General features: G+C 41.9%; 1 protein-coding gene across 5 annotated transcripts in view; it reads left to right on the top strand.

The window, feature by feature from the left end:
- Positions 1 to 18131, top strand: part of NFKB1 (nuclear factor kappa B subunit 1) — an 89898-nt gene extending 71767 nt beyond the window's left edge. For 4 of the 5 annotated variants that reach the window (XM_014600070.3, XM_006272721.4, XM_019488052.2 and 1 more), the window contains 10 exons: positions 3760 to 3901; positions 7391 to 7505; positions 8502 to 8703; positions 9786 to 9955; positions 10809 to 10911; positions 12223 to 12347; positions 13593 to 13659; positions 14366 to 14538; positions 14687 to 14864; positions 17281 to 18131. In XM_014600070.3, coding sequence (XP_014455556.1) covers positions 3760 to 3901; positions 7391 to 7505; positions 8502 to 8703; positions 9786 to 9955; positions 10809 to 10911; positions 12223 to 12347; positions 13593 to 13659; positions 14366 to 14538; positions 14687 to 14864; positions 17281 to 17459 — 1454 coding nt within the window. In that variant the 3' untranslated portion in view covers positions 17460 to 18131. The remainder of the gene's footprint in view (positions 1 to 3759; positions 3902 to 7390; positions 7506 to 8501; positions 8704 to 9785; positions 9956 to 10808; positions 10912 to 12222; positions 12348 to 13592; positions 13660 to 14365; positions 14539 to 14686; positions 14865 to 17280) is intronic. The other variant, XM_006272722.4, reaches the window with a different exon arrangement.
- The last annotated feature ends 3520 nt before the right edge of the window (positions 18132 to 21651 follow it).

Consider the following 21651-nt stretch of genomic DNA (forward strand, 5'->3'; position numbering starts at 1 on the left):
AGTTCCTGACAATAACACACTTTCCTCCTGGTAAAGAAAAACTAGAAGGTTTAGTAATAGGGGCCCACGGTTATATTATTCAGTTTAAAATTGAAGCAAAAACAAATTGAACTTTATTGGAATATGCATTGGTTTGCTATACTATATATTAGGTATAAAAACACAATAAACTAGGAAAATAAAGTCATAAAAATTAAATGTATACATTATATTCAGATTCATAAAATAAAATCTAGCCACCTTGAGCATCTTGACAGTGCATCCAATGTTTCACTTAAGTTATTTCCACAGCACAGCCAGTCCATTAAGATACTTTTCACCCATTGTTAAACCAAGCCAAGATTTAGGGATCTGGCAAGGATTTTTTTGCGATCTCATTGATTGGACCAGCTGTAAAGTTGGGAGAGCTGTTGGATGAGAGCGTATATTCGATTTGGATTCAGCCTGAATCGAGGACAGTGATTCGATTTGTTGATTCAGATCACTGTCCCCAATTTGATTCGGCCAAATCTGAATCTGAAGATTCGATGCCAATTTGAAGAATCAGTGATTCGGCTATAGACACAGCTTTAAATGCTTTTTCTACTTACCTGGAGGTACTAGGTGTGGCTGCAATGCTGGGGCAGATGGAGCATCCCACAGGAGCACGGGGGGGGCCCCCTGCATGCTCGCCAGCAAGCCCAGAAGTGGATTGGAAATACTTCCTGTCCACTTCCAGGTCTGCTTGGGAGCATGTGAGGGGATCCCCCGCATCCCCCTGGCTTGGCAATCTGCCGCGGAGGGACCCTGGGTGGCCCCCCAGACCCAGGAGGCACCAATCACCAAGCTGGAGGGACGCAGGGGGGCCCCCTTGTGCACTCCCCAGCAAACCTGAAAGTGGACCAGACATGCCTCTGGTCCACTTCCAGGTCTGCTGTAAGAGCACACTGGGGACCGCCCCCCCCCCGACTCCTGTGGGATGCTCTATCTGCCCCATTATCTCAGCATTCACAAGCCATGTAGAAAAAACATTTAAAGCTGTGTCTGTGTCCAAATCATGGAATCCTTCCAAATCTCTGAATCGATTCGGAGGGTTCTGATCCAATACGATTAGGAGAGATTAAAGGGTCTTCTGATTCAGTGGCCGAATCTCCACCGAATTAAATCAGGGACCAAAGCTTCGCACAGCCCTACCAACTATGCAGCTGGTCCAAACAAAGGTATCACAAAAAATCCTTGCCTCAAGAACAGTAAATAACAACATGACTAAGATCTATAAGGTGTGGGACTGCAACAAACATTGCAGGAATATAGTGAAGAAAGCTGAAGAGATGCAAGGTCCTGGGACAACTTAAAGTACTGCCTTTAAAGGCAAGCCAGTACTTGCACTGCTGCTGTCCTGTGCCCAGATGCAGGGGGTTGGAGGGTGGAGCCCAGCTGACCATGAACATGGAAGAGCAGTCTCAGGACTCTGTGCTGCTCCACCCTGCTGGCTTCAGAGTGGGTAGTTTGCTCCCTCATTGCAGCAGCAGCACTGGCCACGTGCAAGGGAGCAGGGAAGAGAGGGTGGGACTTTTTCCAAGAGCAGCATGTACCCTGAACATTAGGAGCCCTGCTGGGGTTCCCGCAGCTTACCCTTTCCCCTTTAAATCTCTGCAGCTGCCTTCCCAACTCCCCTTTTACCGGCCCAGTCCGTTGTCCGAGGCACATCAGGCTCTCTTGGCATAACTGCCGAGTGGTTCTCAGGAGTCAAAGTGGGGGTGCATCTGTGCATTGCCACCCCTCCCCCTAGGGATCCTCCCCTGCTGATAAGGAATATGCTTTTCTGACCACATGTAACCTATGCGTCTCTTTCATGAGGAATGTTTGTTTTTTTGGTTTGGGATAGAGGAGGACATGTTATGTCATGTGCTATTATGGTTTCCTTGAACAATGTTACAAAGAGCAGTTTGTGAAATCAAGGTCAGATAGTAACAGGATTACACTAGTGAAGCCTACAAGGGATAATTGCTTGGTTTTGAGAGCCTGTAGTACCCAGAGGCCAAGGGAAGAAATTGTGGCTTGCTAGTTCTCAGTGGTTAGTGCTTTGATTAGTTCAGGTTTGGAAAGAATACAGGCAGAACTGAGTCCGCAAAGCGCATCCATTGAGTGGCTACTGTAATTTAGCAGTTGTAGACATAAGGGAATAATATATTTTCTGTGAGGTGTTTGTGAAGGATGGGGGAGAGTATAACTTATGGTTCAGGTCAAAGACGGGAAATTTAAGACCCAGGCTGTATTCCATGGCTCTGGCACAGATTGTATCCAACTTCCAAGTCACTTAAGCCCCCTGTACTTGGTTTCCTTATTTGTAAGATACTTACAGCAGGGGTGTCAAACATGCAGCTTTGGGAGGGGTGAGGAGCAGGACCTTCTGTGGCTGTAGCCAAGCATCCTGTCAAGAACTGTGGTGATGGAGTGCCAGCAACACCATGGGAAGGAGCCCCATGCCATGGCTTGTTCTCATGGCCATAGCCAAGCAGCCAAGATACCAGACCTTTTTCTGGCAGGTCTCAGACTAGAAGGGCCGGGGGTAGGGGAGGGTTCATGGGCCAGATCCGATCCACGGGGCCAGCTCTGCACCATTCATGTGGCCCATAGAACGATCCCATACTACTCATCTGACCCACAGAGCCAGATGAGTTTAACACCCCTGATTTAGGATGAGTTTGTTAATGTGTTTATAGATTGCTTAGCTTGTGAATAATGAAACTAGAAACTTAGCATTATTGTTAAAGTTCTGAAAGTGGGCTCCCTACCCAGCTGTTCTCAAACATGGTCTAGTACTATACATAATCCAGATTTATGCTTTTCCTGGGATTTTGCTTCATTATCAGACTGCAGCTCAAAACCTCTCCCCAGCAAGGTATCAGAGATGCTCTGTTCACCAGGGCACCTCTTGGGGGTAACAAGGAACAATGGTCACAAACTGACAGAGGGCAGATTTAGGCTGGACATCAGGAAGCTTCTTCATGGTGAGGGTGGCCAAAATTTGGAATGGGCTTCCAAGGTTGGTGGTGCTCTCCCCTACCCTGGGGGTCTTTGAAAGAAGGCTGGATGGGCATCTGGGTGGGGTCATCCTTTTCTGCCCAGGCAGGGGGTCGGAATCAATGATCTGTTGAGGTCCCTTCTGACCCAAGCATCTATGGATCTAAGTTGGGCTGCTCCTAGGTTTCCTCCCTACTGGCCATGTCTACATGAGCGGTGGACTGCACTGTTGTTACTGCACAGTCATTTAGTACTTGCTTAACCAAGTAGTAAACGACTGTGCTGTAACCACCATTACTGCGCAGTACCATCCCTGCATGGTTATTTTCGACGCTACTATGCAGTAGCAATGAGCTACTGCACACTAGTTTGTTACTACTATGAAATAGCATCGCCATCATAGTTTGTGCCCGGAGACACTACATCACCATAGCAATGAGCTACGGCACAATAGGTCATTGCTACTGCACCATAGCATCTCATGTAGATGAACCCACTGAGTACTCAGCTGACACTCCACTTTCTTTTTCTAGAAATCATTCTTTCTATTTGGACAAACCAGTGAATTAGCTGTGAGCCTCAGTGAGTGTAAAAGGTGCTGAATAGTGTATATTCACCCGGCAAGACTAACATCTGCCAACAGGAAATGTTTTTGGTGCCAGCCTGTTAGCCACCATACTTCTTGTGATGTTTCTGCTCATTGCATAGAGATAATTTGTAGTTGTATAATGAACATGATGATGTGTGTTGCAGATGGAGTGTTCCTGGAGAAGGCCATGCAGCTCGCTAAACGTCATGCCAATGCTCTTTTTGACTATGCTGTAACTGGAGATGTGAAGATGTTACTAGCTGTTCAGCGCCATCTCACTGCTGTCCAGGATGATAATGGTGACAAGTAAGCAGCTACTGCCTGAGGCTTAAATTGATTTTGTCCCTGAAGGCCCAAGAGCACTGTCAGCTCATTCTACATATCAACTTATGGGGTCAGTCAGGGATCATAACTGTACAAGCTTTCAACCCAGTACCTTTTTGAGCCTTTAGTTGATGTACATGCTTCAAATTACTTTGCTCTTGGGGGGCAGTGGTTCCCCATTCTCTTGAAAGAGCTGTTTTACAAAGCAGAACTCACAGTCTAGGAGAAGTATCATAACAGTTTTGTTCAGGAGTGGTAAATGTATTAATGTATTTTGCCTTTGAGATAAAAAGTAAGAGTCTGTCACAAATGCATTAATGGTCTTCAAGAAGGGCCATTATACTGGATAAGTATGGTTCTCTTGAGAATATAAAGGCCTTTGTGTCCTTCCATCTCATACTGTGATTCTTAGATTTACTGTAACAACTACTAGCTTTATCAGCTTGTTTAAGGAATTGGTGAACTGTTGGATCTTTCATGAAATGCACATGTGGTAAATCTTGACAGAGTTAAGTACAGATGCAATGTAAAATTTTAGCAACTGGGAAGACAAATGGAGAATAAAAGGCAAATGAGAAATAGCATGCTTTAAGCTCAGATTTGAAAATAGTCAATGTGGTAGAACGGTACGAGATAAGTTCCAGATGGCAAGAACTACAAACAAGACAAGTGTTTATGTAACAACAGCGAGACTAAGAGAAGGGACCGAGGTGGCCAGTGCTAGAAAAATGAAGGAAGCAGCCCAGAATTGCTGACTCCCAGCATTCAAATTTAGTGTCAGACCCCCTGAAATCCTAAAATTGAATTAGTAAGAAAAAGACCAGAGAAACCCTTATGAAATGTGGTAGGCAGTCTAGTTATAGATGATGCAGGGAAGACTGAAGCATTTAATGCCCTTTTTTTTTTTTTACTTCATTCACAAATAGAGACAGCAACTAGAGGGTGAGTACTTTTGGTAGCAAAGGTAGTGAAGGACACAAACAGCCTAGAGAAATAGAAGAATGGGGTAAGGATTACTTAGAAGCTAAATGCTTTCAAGCAGGCAGGACTAGATGTGATGCACCCTATGGTACTAAAAAAATTGAATGAGGTTATTTTGTGGTTTGCTAGTTCTGAGTGGTTAATGCCTTGATTAGTTCAAGTTTGGATAGAATACAGGCAGAACTGAGTCCATGAAGTGCATCCATTGAGTGGCTACTGTAATTTAGCAGTTCTAGACATAAGGGAATAGTATACTTTCTGTGAGGTGTTTGTGAAAGATGGGGAGAGATTATAATTTATGGTTATAATCTGAAGACACTGATAATTTTTGGACATTAAGTGAGGTCCTGGATGCTTGGAAAAGAGCAAAATGTAATTGCCCATCTTTAAGAAAAGGAAGGAGGAAGATTCGGGGAGTTACAGACCAGTCAAGTCTGACCTTGATACCTGGGAAGATCATGGAACAGGTCCTCAAGGAATCTATTGTGAAGCATCTAGAGGAGAATGTGGTAATCAGGAATAGTCAGCATGGATTGACAAAGAGCAACTTCTGCTGACCAACCTGATTTCCTTCTAGGATAAGATGATAGACTCTATGGATAGGGGGAGAGTAGATTCTTCTGCTTTAGCAAGGCTTTTGGCAGTGTTTCTCGTGACACTCATTAACAAGCTAAGGAACTACAGACTAGATAAAAGTACTGTAAGGTGGCTTTGGATGATGCTATTGAGTGCATGCTTGGCAAATTTGTGGATGATGCTGAGTTAGGTGGAGTTGTGGACACTCTGGAGGGTAGGGCTAGGATCCAAAATAACCTGAAGAGACTGGAGAAGTAGTCCACAGTCAATCAAAAGAGATTCAACAAGGATGAGTGCAAAGTCCTGCACTTGGGATGGAATAATGGCACGCACAAATACAGGCTAGGGAATGATTGGCTAGGCTGCAGTACTGTAGAGAAGGACCTCTGGGTTCTAGTGGGCTATAAGCTGAATATAAGCCAACAATGTACTCTTATTGCAAAAAAAAAAAAAAAAAAAAATGCCAATAGCATTCTGGGTTGTATTAACAGGAGTGTCACTTGTAAAACAAGGGAAGTGATTCTCCAGCACTGGTGAGGCCTCACCTGGGGTACCGTGTCAAGTTTGGAGCCCCATGTTTCAAGAAGGATGTGGACGGTTTGGAAAGAGTCCAGCACAGAGCAACAATAAATTATTATGGGCCTTCAAAGTATGACTTAAGAACAAGGAAAGGCTAGAAGAATTAGAGTTTTTCAGTCTGGAAAAGAGAAGACTGAGGGGCTTGGAGGCGGGTTGATAACAATGTTCAGATACTTGAAGGGTGATTACAGAGAAGACAGAGATAGCCACAGAGAAAAGCCTATAGGGGACAGGACTAGGAGCAGTGGCCTCAAATTTCAGCAGAGGAAATTCAGATTGGAGGTTAGGAGGAACTTTCTGACTATGAAGGTCAGGTCTGTTACCTGTAGTGTTGATACAGGCTACTTAGAGAAAACGTGAAATCTCCATCCTTAGAAGTTGTCCAGAGCAGGTTAGCACTTGGCTAGGATGGCTTAGTCAGGGATAGTCCTGCCTTCAGCAGGGGGTTGGAATAGATGATCTTGTGAAGTTCCTTCCAGCTCTGCTTTCCTATGAACCAGGAGGCTGAGACTTTTTAAAATGAAAGTTGAGATTCTAACATATATTCACATGGCTCCAGGAGCTGGGGCTTTATGTAACACTTTTTTAACTGAATACTGAAATGTATGGATAACCCAGTGAAGTATCTTAGCATGGGGGCAGTAAACTATCCCTTCTTTGCTGTCTCTCTTTTCGTAGTTATAATCTGCATGCTGGTGCTGAAGGCTGCAGGGCTGAGGGAGAACACAACAAATCCAGTTGCTTTAGTCTGAGAAAAAGATACGGTCTTGTCATGTGTGGTTGCTTACACAGCCGAAGCAGGTTTTTCCCTTTGGCATTACATCTCTATCTAACTGAATCCTCTGCTCCTTAGTCACCTTTATGAAAAGGAAGTAAAGAAAAACCCCCACAAAGTTGGGGAAATCCCCAAGGGAAACTCTGCATTAATTACAGTGTCTTGTGGAAATTTTGAATACAGGTTCTGAAAGTGTGAACATTTTCACGTTCCTCATGCTTCTAAAAAATTCCAGGCATTTTAACACTTTGCAGATTGGTTCCTCTTATCCAAAGCTTGGAGTTAGATTTAGAGTAGGAGTTACTCTCATGCCAGCCTATTCCCCTCCTATTGGTTCTCTACTAATTTTAAATGAAAATGGACTGAATTTTACTGAAAAGTTCAGAGAGGGCTGGGAAGATGACCTTTACTGTACAACATTTTTCTCTTTATTGCTGTTGCAAGTTGTGCATTTGGAGCCCAGCCATCATGACAATTCGGAGGGAAAACACCTCTTGTGTCAGCATGCACTGAATAAATCCCTTACCAAATGTTGTAAATGATTTATTTATCTGTTTCAGTGTACTTCATTTAGCAATTATCCACCTTCACGCTGAGCTGGTGGGAAACCTCTTAGAAGTGATGCAGGATTTGAATTCTGATGACATCATCAATATGAGAAATGATCTTTATCAGGTATGCTGTTATGCTAGTCTGGTTGATGTTGATGATTTAGTTGGTAAGTGTAATCTTGTGGCATGAACTGTACATTTTTAGGTGATTTTTGGTTCTTGGGGATCTGATTTTCCTCACACTATGAAGGCTTACAGAGGAAATCTAATATATTTTGTGAAAAAGGTCCATCAGAATATTTGTTTACCCACTGGAAGATAGATTGCAGCATACAGTCTTTCCTTAGAAACCACTAAAACCAGCTGACACCCTTATCACTTAAATGAAAAACGCAGTTTATGTCAGTTGGGTAGACAAGACGTGTATAAAGGCACCGTTCTTCCACACTTCCTCAGTTTTGAGAAGAACACAAAGTTGTGTTTACCATAGCCTCATATTTTAAGGACTGTGGTCAATGTTGGCTCTTAAACTCAGGGCTGTGGAGGATTCTTGGGAAGCAATTGGAGTGTAGTTCAGCAGCAGATGGGAAGGGACAGAAGTAAAGTAAGTTCAAAAAATTGCATGTTCCCTGCATGGCATGGAATAAGGCCCATGGGTAGAAGGGCATGAACAAGCAGGGGGATTGGTTAGATGGTAGTTGGGAACAGCCAAAGAAATCCATTTCCACAAACCTCAATGCTCTACAGATCCCTAAGGTCCAGCACAGCTGTTCAGCATGGACACGTGAGAGTGTCTTTGCCCCTTTCTTGCCAAGTCCTTGCTCATCCAGTCACCTCAGTAGGAGCTTGAGGAACACAGGGAAAGCAGGATCAGGCCCTTACTTTACATGCTGACATTAGGCTGCAAAACTTTTATTTTCTCTATAAGTAGTATTAACAATTCAATAGAAGAAAAAGGCATACTAGTGTGCATCTAACACTTCAGTAGCATAGAACCTTTTTCTGGGAAAAGAAAAAAAACACATTTGAAACTCAGGAAGTAATCTTATTAAAAGAGTTCTGGTGAAACAACATGTCCGTTGCTCACCTTCCTGTGGTCATTTCCTTTTGCCTTTTCCAGACCCCCTTGCACTTGGCAGTTATCACAAAACAGGCAGATGTGGTGGAAGATCTGCTGAAGGCTGGGGCTGATGTCAGTTCTCTGGATCGACATGGGAACTCTGTCTTGCATTTAGCGGCCCAGGAGGGAGATGACAACATTTTGGGCATACTCCTTAAGCACAAGAAAACCTCTCTGATGATCAACCTTTCAGATGGAGAAGGTACAGAAAGACCAGGGCCGCTTTCCATATTATCCATTGGACGAACATATTGGTCATTTACAATATCTGTTAAAAAGATTAATACAAAATTTGTACTTCTGCCTTTTATAGTGATCTCCAGTATTCAGTCTGTCCCCACTTGCTTTCACATGCATGCACAAGAGAGAAAATAATAAATATCTAGATTCATAATTTGTATGCCACTTGTGTGATGGTGATGTCAGCATGATAAATTGCAGTTCCATTTTAATTGCATTTAACTTGTATTTCTTAATTTAGTTTGGCCATTTCACTACTACTACTACTTCTGTGTACTGTCAGCCATTATTGCAAAAAATCCCATTAAGGATATGTTTCTTTTTTTTCCCTTGAAGGAAATTCCCTCTGCTCCCCAAGCAGTTAGTGGCTTGAGGAACAGATGGCCAATAATCATTCCTGTACCAGAGACCAATTTAATGTTGTTATGTTGTGACCAACTGGAACTAGAAATTTGAGCCTTTGAATGCCCGGAAAGCCAAGATTCCCCAATTCTTCAATGTTGCAATTTATTTGTATCTAACATTTCTCTCTTGGTAGATGTGAAGTATCAAAGCTAAAAATGTTGTGAATTAAAACAGCTATTTTAGGTCAGTTTTAGAGGCATCTAAAATATAAAAGGATTTTTTTTTCCTCTTATCACCATGAGTTCAGCTGCACCTGTCTCAACTAAGGCAGCATCACTTTATAGGGGGAAAGATATTGAAGTGTACCAATTAATCTGGAAGAATGCAGCACTTGGCCTGTACATTAATATAGTGTGGTACCATAATCTAGTTACCATTTGTTAGGATGACCTATATAGGCCATTCATGACTTTGAAATCGCACCCTTAAAGCACCTGTTCCAAATTTATGGACTTCTAAATCTTTTAAGACCATACCCCACTGCAGTTTACACAGACAACTGTACAGAAAAACACAAAAATACCTCATCAGATAGCTACAGTAAATTCAGTAATTTTCTGCAGTTCTGCAAATGTAGCTTTTATAAACTTTTTATCACATCATTTCCACATTTGTCAGTTTTCATATCTTGTTCTGTAGGTCTCAGTGCAATTCACATGGCAGTGCTAGCAAATAGCATGTCTTGCCTCAGGCTGCTGATTGCTGCTGGAGCTGACATCAACGCTCAGGAGCAAAAATCTGGACGAACTGCATTGCATCTGGCTGTTGAACAAGAGAACATCTCTTTGGCAGGCTGCCTTCTGCTTGAGGTAAGTGCCATGAAGATAGCTTTGGGGTGTGGGCTTTTTTTTCTCCCTGGTTCATTTCTTTTTCCAATTTAATAAGGCTTTGAAATTTGTAAGTGCTTAAATGGAACAAAATTAAAAGGTTATTGACTATTTTTTGTAGTTGCTTTGATTGCTTGCATAAGAGCCAGCACACACATTCTCAATGCTGAACAAATAATGTTAATACAGTATGCTCAGTGCAATCCTGTTTTTATAGCCTATGGCCTTGACACTGCAGGCATATGCTTAACTTTTAATGTGACTGCTAATGTGCAAAGTTAAGAACATCAGTTTTGCAGAATCAGGGCATATGTAGACAAGGTATACACACATGCACATAATACATGTGTGTGTGTGTATGCTTATACATCATTGTAGAAATAAGATGTTTTGGCTTTACACGTGATTATACATGTGGCTTTGGTGTATATTTGGATATATATAATGTGTATGTACATGTACATTATTGTACTCTCATGCTTCCACTGAAAGCAAAAAATAGAACTCTAACTGGATAGTGGTTTGGACCTCAGGATAAGCAGATGGTTGTAGAACAATGGATTCAAAGCATAGGCTTTCATACTACTCAGCTAACCTATCTAGGTTTTTTTACTGGGCATCTCATTAATGTAGGAACATACAAACATGATTTAATGTGTACAAAGCTAACATAGATGTTTCCAGTTCCTTTTGTCCTGGATTTAGGTGCTCTGTGCAGAGGACAGACTGGGCCTCATTTGAATTATTGCAGCATTTATGTAGACATGAGGGACAAACTATTATGAACAGATATGCATATTATTTTTTTCATTTTTTGTCTCTAATTAAATTTCAGGGCGACGCATATGTTGACAGCACTACATATGATGGAACCACTCCACTCCATATAGCAGCTGGAAGGGGCTCCACAAAACTGACAGCTCTTCTCAAAGCAGCAGGTATGATGATGCATATCTTTTTTAAGAGGGCAGCTTTTCTTCAGTGAACGTCACTTACTGTTAACTGTGAATTTAGATCCAAAGTTTGGGGCATTGATGCACGTGATAGATTAAATTAACGAGCAGCTCTCCTGACCTTTCAGGCACTAGACATCTGAGGTGTCACAGGCATTACAAATTGTTTAGGAAAGAGGAATTACAGTTGACCAAAGGCTCCTTAGCTCCACCTGCTGGGATACATAATGGTAGTACTGGCATTTACAACAGGAAATGTGTTTACAGTCTCACAGGCAATTAATCTTTTGTGAACTTCTGAGCTCTTATCTTTATTGGCTCTTGTATCTAAAGAAATTTCTCCCAAAATGACTTAATGTTGCATTGGTTTGTTTTTGAAATGCTTTAAAATCATAAAGGGAAATCACTCCAAGCTCATACCTTCTTTTATCCCCTATACCCCTCTCTGGGGGAATCCTGGTGGAGATTAATTGATTTAATTTTCACAGCTGTCAGGATAGAGTATCGGCTTACTGGGGTCACCCCTTTCTCTGTGCCATGCCTCATTTCTCTATTTAGGCCAGTGTTACAGGTGAATAAAAACTCATACCTCCCTCTGCAGTGCATGTTCTTTTGACAATACTCGCTACCTAGCATTTTTTTTGTCTGATTAAAAACAGGGAAGCCCCCGTTTTGTGTGATCCCAGCACAGGATCAGATGCCAGGAACTTCCAAACTTCAGTTCTTTTATGCATGTGACTTACTTCCTTTGGGGTCTTAGGTTAAATATTTTGCCTTTCTGCTGCTAATTTTCTTTCAGTATAATGCTGCACACCTATATCGAGCTCTTGCAAGGCTCACCTTTTTAGTTGGCATTTGCTTAACAAGGTGAAAAATGCTGCTATGTGGGATGAGTATATGATTTATCTTGTTTTATATCCTTTCGTCAATAGTGTAAGAAATAGTACATTTGATATCCAAATCTTAGAACATGCATTTTAAGCTCTGTTGAAAAACTGAAGTTCTAAGCCTTCTAATTCATTCATTTTCTTCATAAAGTAAATAAAAGTTGAGCCACCTGGTGGTTTGAAGAAGCATCTTCCCTTCTAGATATTTACCTGAACTTATAACTTTATCCCCAGCAGGATCCCAACTAATATACCAGTATAGAAATGTTGAACATTTAACTGAACAATTTGTCTTCGACTCAAGCCATACTAATGTCTTTACACACAGACCGTGGTGAGAATTTTCTGTTCAGATGGATCGTTCCATCTTTTGAAAGATACTTTTAACAACTGCTCTGTGACTTTCCAGGTGCAGATCCTCATGTTGAGAACTTTGAGCCATTGTTTGATCCAGAGGATGTGAAAGGCAATGATGATGAAGATGAAGGAATTGTACCTGGAACAACACCTTTGGACATGGCCACCAGCTGGGAGGCAAGTGATCTGGTCCACTTGTCAATTATTTGAACAAATGCAGGGATTCCTTGTTTTTAGTTTAATGTGAAGACTAAAGTATGTGATAGGACATATGGCACTCACCATCAGTGGTCACTTTAATTGAAAAACTTGAAACTTGTTCATTATGAAAATCCAAGGTACTGTGCCTAGCTTGTTTGGTGTTCAGTACAAATCTTAGTTCTTGCAGCAGCTCCTTTTGCAACTGGGATCCACAAACTACAGTTTTATTTATTTTTAAGAGCACGGTCTTCACAGGGAACTTTAGATTCCCAGTAGCTGCTGAAAGGAGACAGTCTACCATGGTGTCATTGTGGGCTTCACACACAAGTGGTTTACAAATTCATAAAATGGTCACACTGAAGTATTCAAAAGGAAAACCCAGAAGAGTTGATTTTAGTGGCTTGCACATATACCAAACTGTTCCAGATCCTTTTCAGAACATCAATCTGAGGATCTGTCCCTACTTTGTCTGAGGCACCTCAATGGAGATTTTTACCACAGGTTCATGTTCAGGGACTTTTGTAGTGCACGGTGAAAGTGAATTCTGTCATATCGCATACACTGGCTGCATCTGCATGAGACGCTGACTGTGCACTTGTTGCTGTGCAGTCATTTAGTGCTTGTGTATGCTTGTGTCCCTGAGTCCATGAACGGCTTTTTGGTGACACTGACTATGCAATAGCTTGTTCCTACTGTGCAGTAACATCGTGTCATGCTTCATGCCATGTGACACTACTGCGCAGTAGTAACGAACATTCATGTAGAGGCTTAAGGCAGAGGCTATGGACTTCTATAAAGTTAGGCTCCTTAATCCATGTTTCTGCAACTGAGTGAAGGGGCTGGTTTTGTGGAGACAGTCCACCAGTAAGCACAAGTGTTCAGCACTCCTAGGAATTGTGCTACCGTGTTTAAAAATCAAAATATGGATTAAGGGGCCTAACTTTAAGCAATCAAATTGAGAAGCTTCCCTCTGCATCCTGAGAACACACTGGCACTTGCCATGTGACCATGCTTAAAGACAGTTTCTCTTCATTTCATGCTTGGGCCAAGCAAGTCTTCTGCAGCACTTTTAGTCTTGCAAAGCCTGTGACAAGACAAAAAGATTGGGTAGCTGATTGAGCATTAAAAATAGAGTGGAGACTACTACTCAGACTTAATATAGAAGAAATAACAGGTCTCTTCCAGATATCAAAACTGATTTTCTTGTTTTCCACTCCACAGGTGTATGACATATTAAATGGCAAACCCTATGAATCAAAGGTGGCTTCTGATGACCTACTAGCACCAGGTTGAGTATATACAAAAGGAAAAGCTCTGACATTGCCCATCTGTTAATTATTTATTGTGCACTGACAGGGTGCTTGGCACTGTATAAAACGCAGGAGAGGCAGTTATTGCCCATCCTAGTTTGTAATGTAACAGAGAAATGCACACATCAGACATGCTACCATTGGTAGAACAAACACAATTCTTTATATAGTCGCATAAGATCCTGACTTTAGAGTTAGGAAGCTACACAGTCCTGTGTGGTCATGGCTCTGCTGCAGTGCACACAATACTTTAATACATTTCCCAATCAAAGGATTTACTCACTTTTTAGGCCAGACTTGATTGATCAAGTCTGCAGTTGCCACACTCTAGCAGACTCCAGCATCACGTGTATTAGCATATCCTGTGCTGAAGAAATGGCGGCAAGGGCACTTTAACTAAAGCTCATTGAATAAGCTTTAATTAAAGTGCCCCTGCCACCATTTTTCAGCATGGGACACTGATGCACAAGATGCTCTGGGCACTTTAATTAGAGCAGCTCTTCTCATAAAAGTACCCCGCCCCCTCTTCTCCCACCCTAGAGCATGTGTATAAAATGCCCTCAGAAACTAATTGGTTTTCAGAAAGTTGACTGTCACTTTGGGCTGCAAATAGGATTGTAATTATGTAAGCTGAAGATTAGCTTTTACTTGTGATGCACTTAGTTTCTAAGTCTCTTTTACCAGGAGATATGAAAGAGCTGAATGAAGACTCCAAGATGCAGCTGTACAAGTTATTAGAAGTACCTGACCCAAACAAAAACTGGTCTACCCTGGCACAAAACCTGGGTCTTGGAATACTCAATAATGCTTTCAGATTGAGTCCTGCACCATCAAAAACTCTGCTAGATAACTATGAGGTAATTCAGTTTTAAGAATATCCTAAAGAGTACATGTGATCCCCAGAGCTCTATGGGGGAATGTTCTCCTCCTCCACGGAGGGCGAGACTCTGTTTTGCAACATGTCTTCCATCATGCTATTTATTTTCTCTCTTCATTTTATCTTAGGTTTCTGGTGGTACAGTAAAGGAGTTAGTCGATGCCTTGAAGCAAATGGGTTACACAGAAGCAATTGAAATCATTCAGAAAGCACGATCCGTCCCACTAACTGAGTGCAGCCAGGAGAATTTTACCTCCAAGGCTCCACCACTATCACCATTTGTTCCATCCACTAAACAACAGACAGGTAAAAATAGATAGCAGTAGATTTCGTAGACATAAGGCTGGAAGGGACTTTGCGAGATCATCGGGTCCAGCCCCCTGCCCAAAGGGCAGGAAGTCAGCAAGGGTCAAATGATCCCAGCAAGATAGGCATCCAAGTGTTTTTTTAAAGTATCCAGAGTAGGTGCTTGCACCACCTCTGAGATTGCATTGAAGTTTTTTTCTTGTGATGCCAGTACAGCTTACTAGTTGTCTGTGTGCAGAACAACCCCAGTCACCTGTCTGTCTGGGAAGATGCTGGAATTTCTCATTTTAGACTTGTCAGGCCTGATGGGGTAGGGATTTAAGCAGTCTGCGCTCATTAACTGCTCACTAAAGATATCAAGATATGCAGCTTTAACATAGTAATAATAGTCACCATTGCCACAACACTTCTCACTTGCACATCTCAAAGTGCTGTAGAGAAGGTGGATAGTGCGAGTTACCCCACTTTAACAAGAGAGCCACAGAGATGCAAAGTGAATAGTCTGGCTTGTTTTGTGACCTCAGTGGCTGTGCAAAGAACAATAAAACCTAGGTCTTCTGATGCCCTGTCCATCGATCAACAGTGCCTCCTTAGCCCGGACACTTTAAGTATCCACTGGGCATGTCTACATCAGATGCTACTACACAGTCATTACTGCACATTTATTTAGTACTTGCTAGTACAAGTTGTTTACAGTGTATTTAGTACTTGCATAAACATCACTTCCTTCACTTTACTTCCTTCTGTCGCTTCCGGTTACTGTGCATTTATTTAATACTTGCTAATGCATGTACTAAATAAATGCACCGTAACCAGAATTACTATGCAGTAGCACTAGTTGAACGTCTTTTAGGTAATGCTACTGCTCAGTCATTTAATAATACTGCACAGTAGTGCATTAGCACTGTCTGTGCTGTGATCCACTACCGTGCAGTATTTTTCAGCTACTGTATAGTCAGTGTCTCATGTAGATGCACCCACTGAGAGGGAAAATGGAATAGGCAAGTTTCATTTCCATATTACAACCATTTTCTAGTTTAAGTGCTATAGTTTTACTTGTCAGGTCATATCAGACTGCACACCTCTCTCCATGTGCTTGAACAAAGCAACAAATCTAATTAGCAACACTGGTAATAAAAGAGCTTTTGCTGCTTAGCAACATTTAACAGCCCACATCCCAGGTCCAATCTGAAAACAAGCTGTTTAAAAAAAAAATCAAAATTCCATGAGCTTCTGAACAGCCTGTTGCATTTGTGCTAAACTCTCTGTGTTGTCAGCTTCACAATGAGGAAGGGTTGATTTCTGTCAGAAGAATCTTCAACTTGGGGGATGTAACTTCACCACCAATTATTCCTTTGTTCTGGCACAGATGATTATTCTGAATCCAGACTCAGATTAACAAAATGCAAATTATTTAAAGTACTTAACAAATATTTGTATATATAAAAAAAGAAAAATATGTGAAAATGCCTCATCCTGGACTCTAGTTTCACAACACTTTACACATATAAGTGTCACACATTACACTTAGGAAATGTTTTATTTAGATTATAATAAGCATTAGTATGCATTGGAAAGGCTTCTGAGCAGTCACATGGTAATGCTTACTATGATCTCAGCCCTCTGGGCAGGCCTGGAACCTGGCTGTGTGGTTGACAAACAGCTGTTGGTCAGTCCCAGCCCTCCTTCTGCACTGAAGTATTGAACTGGTTCCAGTGCAGTGCTAGGATTTTGAACCAGCTCTGGTGGGGTGGGGGACATTGCTATTTGTTAGTGCTATCCCCAGCAAAGCATTAGGACCCATGAAGATTGCTGGTATTATCTCCATGGAGCAGTTCCACAATATTACGTAACATGATCTGGAGATATTCCTTGCCTGAAGAGTGCTAACCTTACTACCATACGATAACACGTTTTCCTGCTTGAATGCACAGATGCTCATGTTTTAAGTACAGTTAACACATCTTTAGTCTAACATGAAATAAGGCTCTTAGGTCCAGAAGGCCTTTATTCTCCCACTGAGTGCTAACAGGCACTGCTCCAGGGGCATGTTAGCATTAACTTTGAGAGCAGTATAGCTGCCAGTTTAAATGCATGGAATCAAATGTACAGTAACCATGTTTTTAATCCCACCCAGACTGTACGCACTGCTAATGCCTAGTTCTCGTCTTAAGCAGCACAGTATGACAGTGCATTAAACTGCAGATACTTTGGGCACTTGTGAGGAAAAACACGTAGCACATTTTCCTGTTGCAATATTGTGCCCTAAAGTTGCACAACTTCCAGTTTTCTTTAAAAGTGCTCTTGTCTAGCCAAGTGCTTTTCATGTCTCTTTAAGGCATTATAGTGGCTTATGGTTTTAATCCAGGATGAAGAAGAATGATGTGCTCTTTTCTTTTCTTTGTTTTTCTCCCAGGTGAACTTTATGATATCAAATTCCAAGACACTGAAAGCATGTGTGATAGTGGAGTGGAGACTTCCTTCCGCAAACTTAGCTTTACTTGTTCCGAGTCCCTGAACAGCAAGTCATCAATAACACTTAGCAAAATGGCCTTGGGCTACGGCCAAGAACACTCGATACAAGGCAAAATCTAATCACTTTGCAGTATACAATTATAGAAAGCAAAATGACATTTAAAACTCTGCCTGTGTGAATTTCTCTGGGGGGATGGAAATGAGCTTACAGCAAAAAGTGCACTGGAAAAGAATCATTTGAACTGAAAGATTTGAACAAGTGGCTCATAAACATCACTTCCTTCCTTGTTTCTTAAGTATGGTTACTTGCGTTCATTTACAATCAATGTACCATAACCAGAATGCCAATAACATGTAATATAGAGCTGGATGGAAGGAACTGACTGAGTTTTCCTGGTGTCCAAGATTTTCTTTATGGATGGAAATCACTGTTTTCTTACAAGTTGGAATGACCAGCTCACTTTCATAGGAAAGGTAGGACACCCAGAGCAATTGCAAGACAAAACCTCTGACTATCCTTCTCAAAGCTTTATGGCATAGTTGCATGGAAAAGGAAGCTCATAAATGTGTTAAATAATGTCCCTTGATGCCAACTTGTTGTGATTTAAAAACAACAACAAAATGATCATGTATATTTCAATGAATGTAATTTAAACTTTACTCTGGTGCCTATCAAGTATGACATCTTCCTACTGTAAATACTGTTTTTAGACTCACCTTTTTAAAGGAGAAATTTGTGCTTTTTAAAATGCTTATTTTTATTTTACTTTTATAATAAAAAATTAAATTAAATCCTTCCTTCTCTTTTATTTCCCCTTTAATTTTGTTTTTTGTTTTTTCTGGAGAACGCAAATCTTTTCACTATTTGTTATAGGAATTGAGAATGGACAGTACAGAATCAATGCAATTAAAGAATCAGTTTCCTTAAAACAGGGAGATGAAATGGACCATTTGGTATCTTAGTAGTTTAGAGATGATGGTTCTTGCATAGATTGTCAGATACCAAAACCCCTTTACCTGGGATTCCCTAGCAGAGTTTCTCCTCAGATTCATTAATTATGAGAAAATTGTCAGGGTTGTGTGTTTTGGACTTAAGCGAAAATCAGGGCAGTTTCTGGATTCCAGAAAAAAATAATTGCCATGAATATATACCAAGTGCCACCACCAATATTCATCTCTCTCATTATGAGATAACTATAAACTATACCTGTAAACAAGAGATGCAGCTCTGATGGACTGAAAAGCTCTTGGGTCTCCTTCTGTCTTCAGGTACATGGATGGATGTCCAGCTGAGGTTAGAACCAAGGGTGAATTTGGCATCCTTAGTTTTACAATATCACTCTTGCTGATAAATTAGTAGTGCAAGGAACCAACCTACCTTTTCAGCTCAAGCTACACCTTTCTTTAATGAAGATGTCAAGAAGGATGTCTTGAGTAAAATTCATAGTCCACTCGCACTGGATTTTTAGGCATAACTCCAGTATGTTACCAGACTTTTTTGAGGTTTCTGTTATGTTGCAGCTACCAGTGATAAATGTGTTACTGCTCAGCATGCCTAGTCTGTTAGATTTGTTCCCCACCAACAGAAAGCATCTGCATCTGGATTTCTGGAAGCACTTTATGCCCGAAAGCTGCATAGTAGCTGTTCAATCAAGACAGTGATCACTAATAGAAGAGGAGTTTTCCTTTGTACCTGAATCTGTTTACATAACTCTTGCTGCAGAGGAAGTATAATGTTAAACAGGCTGAAACAGGTTTAGAGCAGATTAGTTTCTCTTATGATTTAGAAATGCAATGAGTGGGAACAGTTGCAACAGACCCACAGCAGTAGTAGGATGCTTTATGTCTTCCCTAAGGCAGGGTGGCACTTGGGTGTGGGAACACACAGGGCTAGCTGCATCCCTACAATGCTAACATCAGTATTTTCAACAGCAGTGTCCCAACCTCCTGCCCCTTCAGCCACCACAAGCCTTATTTTCAGAAACACTGAACACACGTTGCTTCCACTGATACCGAGGGAACTGTGGACAGCTAACTGATCCTGACAGGGAAGGTGGACCGATGCATCAGGCATCTCAGAATGGATAATGAAAAACTGAAGCACCCAAAAACTCAGTGAAGGTCTTGCATATTCTGGCCTTCACCTCCTGCATTCTGCGGCTGGCTCAGTTGTGCACACTGTGGCAGAACACCATCTCTGTCTCTCACCAAACTCTGCTCTGTGACAATTTGGTTAACATGGGCCCTGCAAAGGGCAGACATCCCATCTATTTAAGTAACCTGAGTTGGATACATTCCTGAGGGAGGGGGGAAACTTGCTCCCTCTGCCTACATGACTGGCATCACATAACTTGGTTAGGGGGTTACGCTCCCTGTTGTTAAGCAATGCCAACATGACTGGGAGGGGGCTAGAAACCCTGCCAGTCTGCCCAGCAACCAATGATGCATTTTAAATCGGTTGGCTGTCTCCATTGGACCAGATAATGAGGGCATAAAGGCTATAAAAGTTAAGGACTGCCCAGGAGGAGGGTCAGCTGCCATGATGAAAACTCAGAGAGAGAAGAGCTGGACCATCTGAAACTTGCTCTCTCTCTTGAAACTCATGATCAATGAACTGCCTGCCTCCAGAGGGAATCTCCACCTGCCTCTGGATGATACTTGTAAGTAAGCTACCTGAGATCTAACTAGATATATAGCTTGCAGTAACTCAGATGCATGATCGAAAGCTACCCAGTTATGCCAGTTTGCTCTATGTGATTTCTCTGATATTGCTCTACCCTGTACCCTATTTCAACCCTACTCCTTGTAACCAATAAAGTTCTCCCCTGTACCTACTGTGGGGGACCCTCCCGCTGGCAGCTGGGACAACAGCTATATTACCAGCAGTGCTGAAAACCATACGCATTACTTTATTCACCTGTATTAGTAAAGCCTTTGGGACAAGGTGTTACACTGAGCTTTCACTGGACTGTTGTTTGATGAACAAACTTGCTGATATAGGTCAAAGTGAGAATGTGATGCCAATGGGCAAGTGTAAGGCATTACTTTCAAGCATTTTCAAAATGATCATTTCCTATAACGGATCACACAGATAAATGTGTAGGATAAGGCGAGTCAATTTTTTCCCCTATTCTCTCCTCACCTCTAACTCGTTAGAAAAGACTCATTGATTCAAAAGGCTATTTGGGAAGTTTAAGGCCCTTTGGAAAAAGCTCAGTGCTGGGCAGCAAAGTGCAGTGCCCACTCATGTAAGGCTCAAAAGCTGTCTTGGATATATCCCTGCAAGCCAACTGCAAACACCAGAAGAGCCTAGCAGGCTGTGTCCAGGACATGGACTGTGTGGATCAGAGAAAAGGTTGGGGGGGGTTGGGGGTCGACAAAGAATACAGCAATGAAACCCTTAGGAACTTCATACAAACCATGTTCTCCTAACTCTTCAGGCAGGCAAAAGTGCTCCTTTGCTATCTCACAATGCTCAGATTGTACTCTGTAGGCACATCTACACAAGATGTTTACTGTGAAGTAGACTAATTAGCTATGCAGTAAACATCTTGGCATCTACACATGTGGCCCTATTAAGCCACAGGAAACTAATAAACTCCACAGCAGGTTAGTACATGTAAATACAAATACTATCCTACTACAGAGTTTATTTGTGCATAGCATCGCATGTGCAGACACTGACCCAGCTGGCTGGAGTCCAAGGGTGTTTCAGGGTGAGGGCTGCGTGCTGGCTAGCCCCACATTGAAGCATCCTTGTGCCCCAGCCAACCCCTCCGCAGCACGTTGAGCTGGGTTGGAGTGGCTCTAGGCTAGCAAACTGATCCCCATTTCCCCTGCCAGCTGGGGCTGCTCCAACCCAGCTCAGCGTGTTGTAGTCCTGGGTGCACATGTAAACTCAATGCCTGGGAGAAACTGCACTAGAGTTTATTGCATTGCATTAATATGCACATGTAGATGGCACCCAATTCCATTCAAACCCAGCAAAGAACACTACTGCTGGCTGACATTTTCCATAAGACAAATTTTTAATCATTAATACTGTCCCTTTTCAAAATGATTTTCGGGGGGGGGGGGGAGGGGGGAGTTGATATTTTTAACTTATTTTCCAATTAATATTTGTTTTTTTCCCCCCAAATTAACATGGATTTGTTTGTTTTTTATTTTGCCACTCTCATCCTGGCTCGAGGTGCTTTAGATGCATATAGTCTAAGCAACATATGTTGTCTAATCCTGGGCCCCATCCCTGGTTGCATAGGTATAGTGGTAAATATCAGGACAATATGTCAATGAGTCACTAAATCCATACCTC

Source organism: Alligator mississippiensis, chromosome 2, assembly GCF_030867095.1.
Source record: "Alligator mississippiensis isolate rAllMis1 chromosome 2, rAllMis1, whole genome shotgun sequence".
Lineage (NCBI taxonomy): Eukaryota > Metazoa > Chordata > Crocodylia > Alligatoridae > Alligator > Alligator mississippiensis.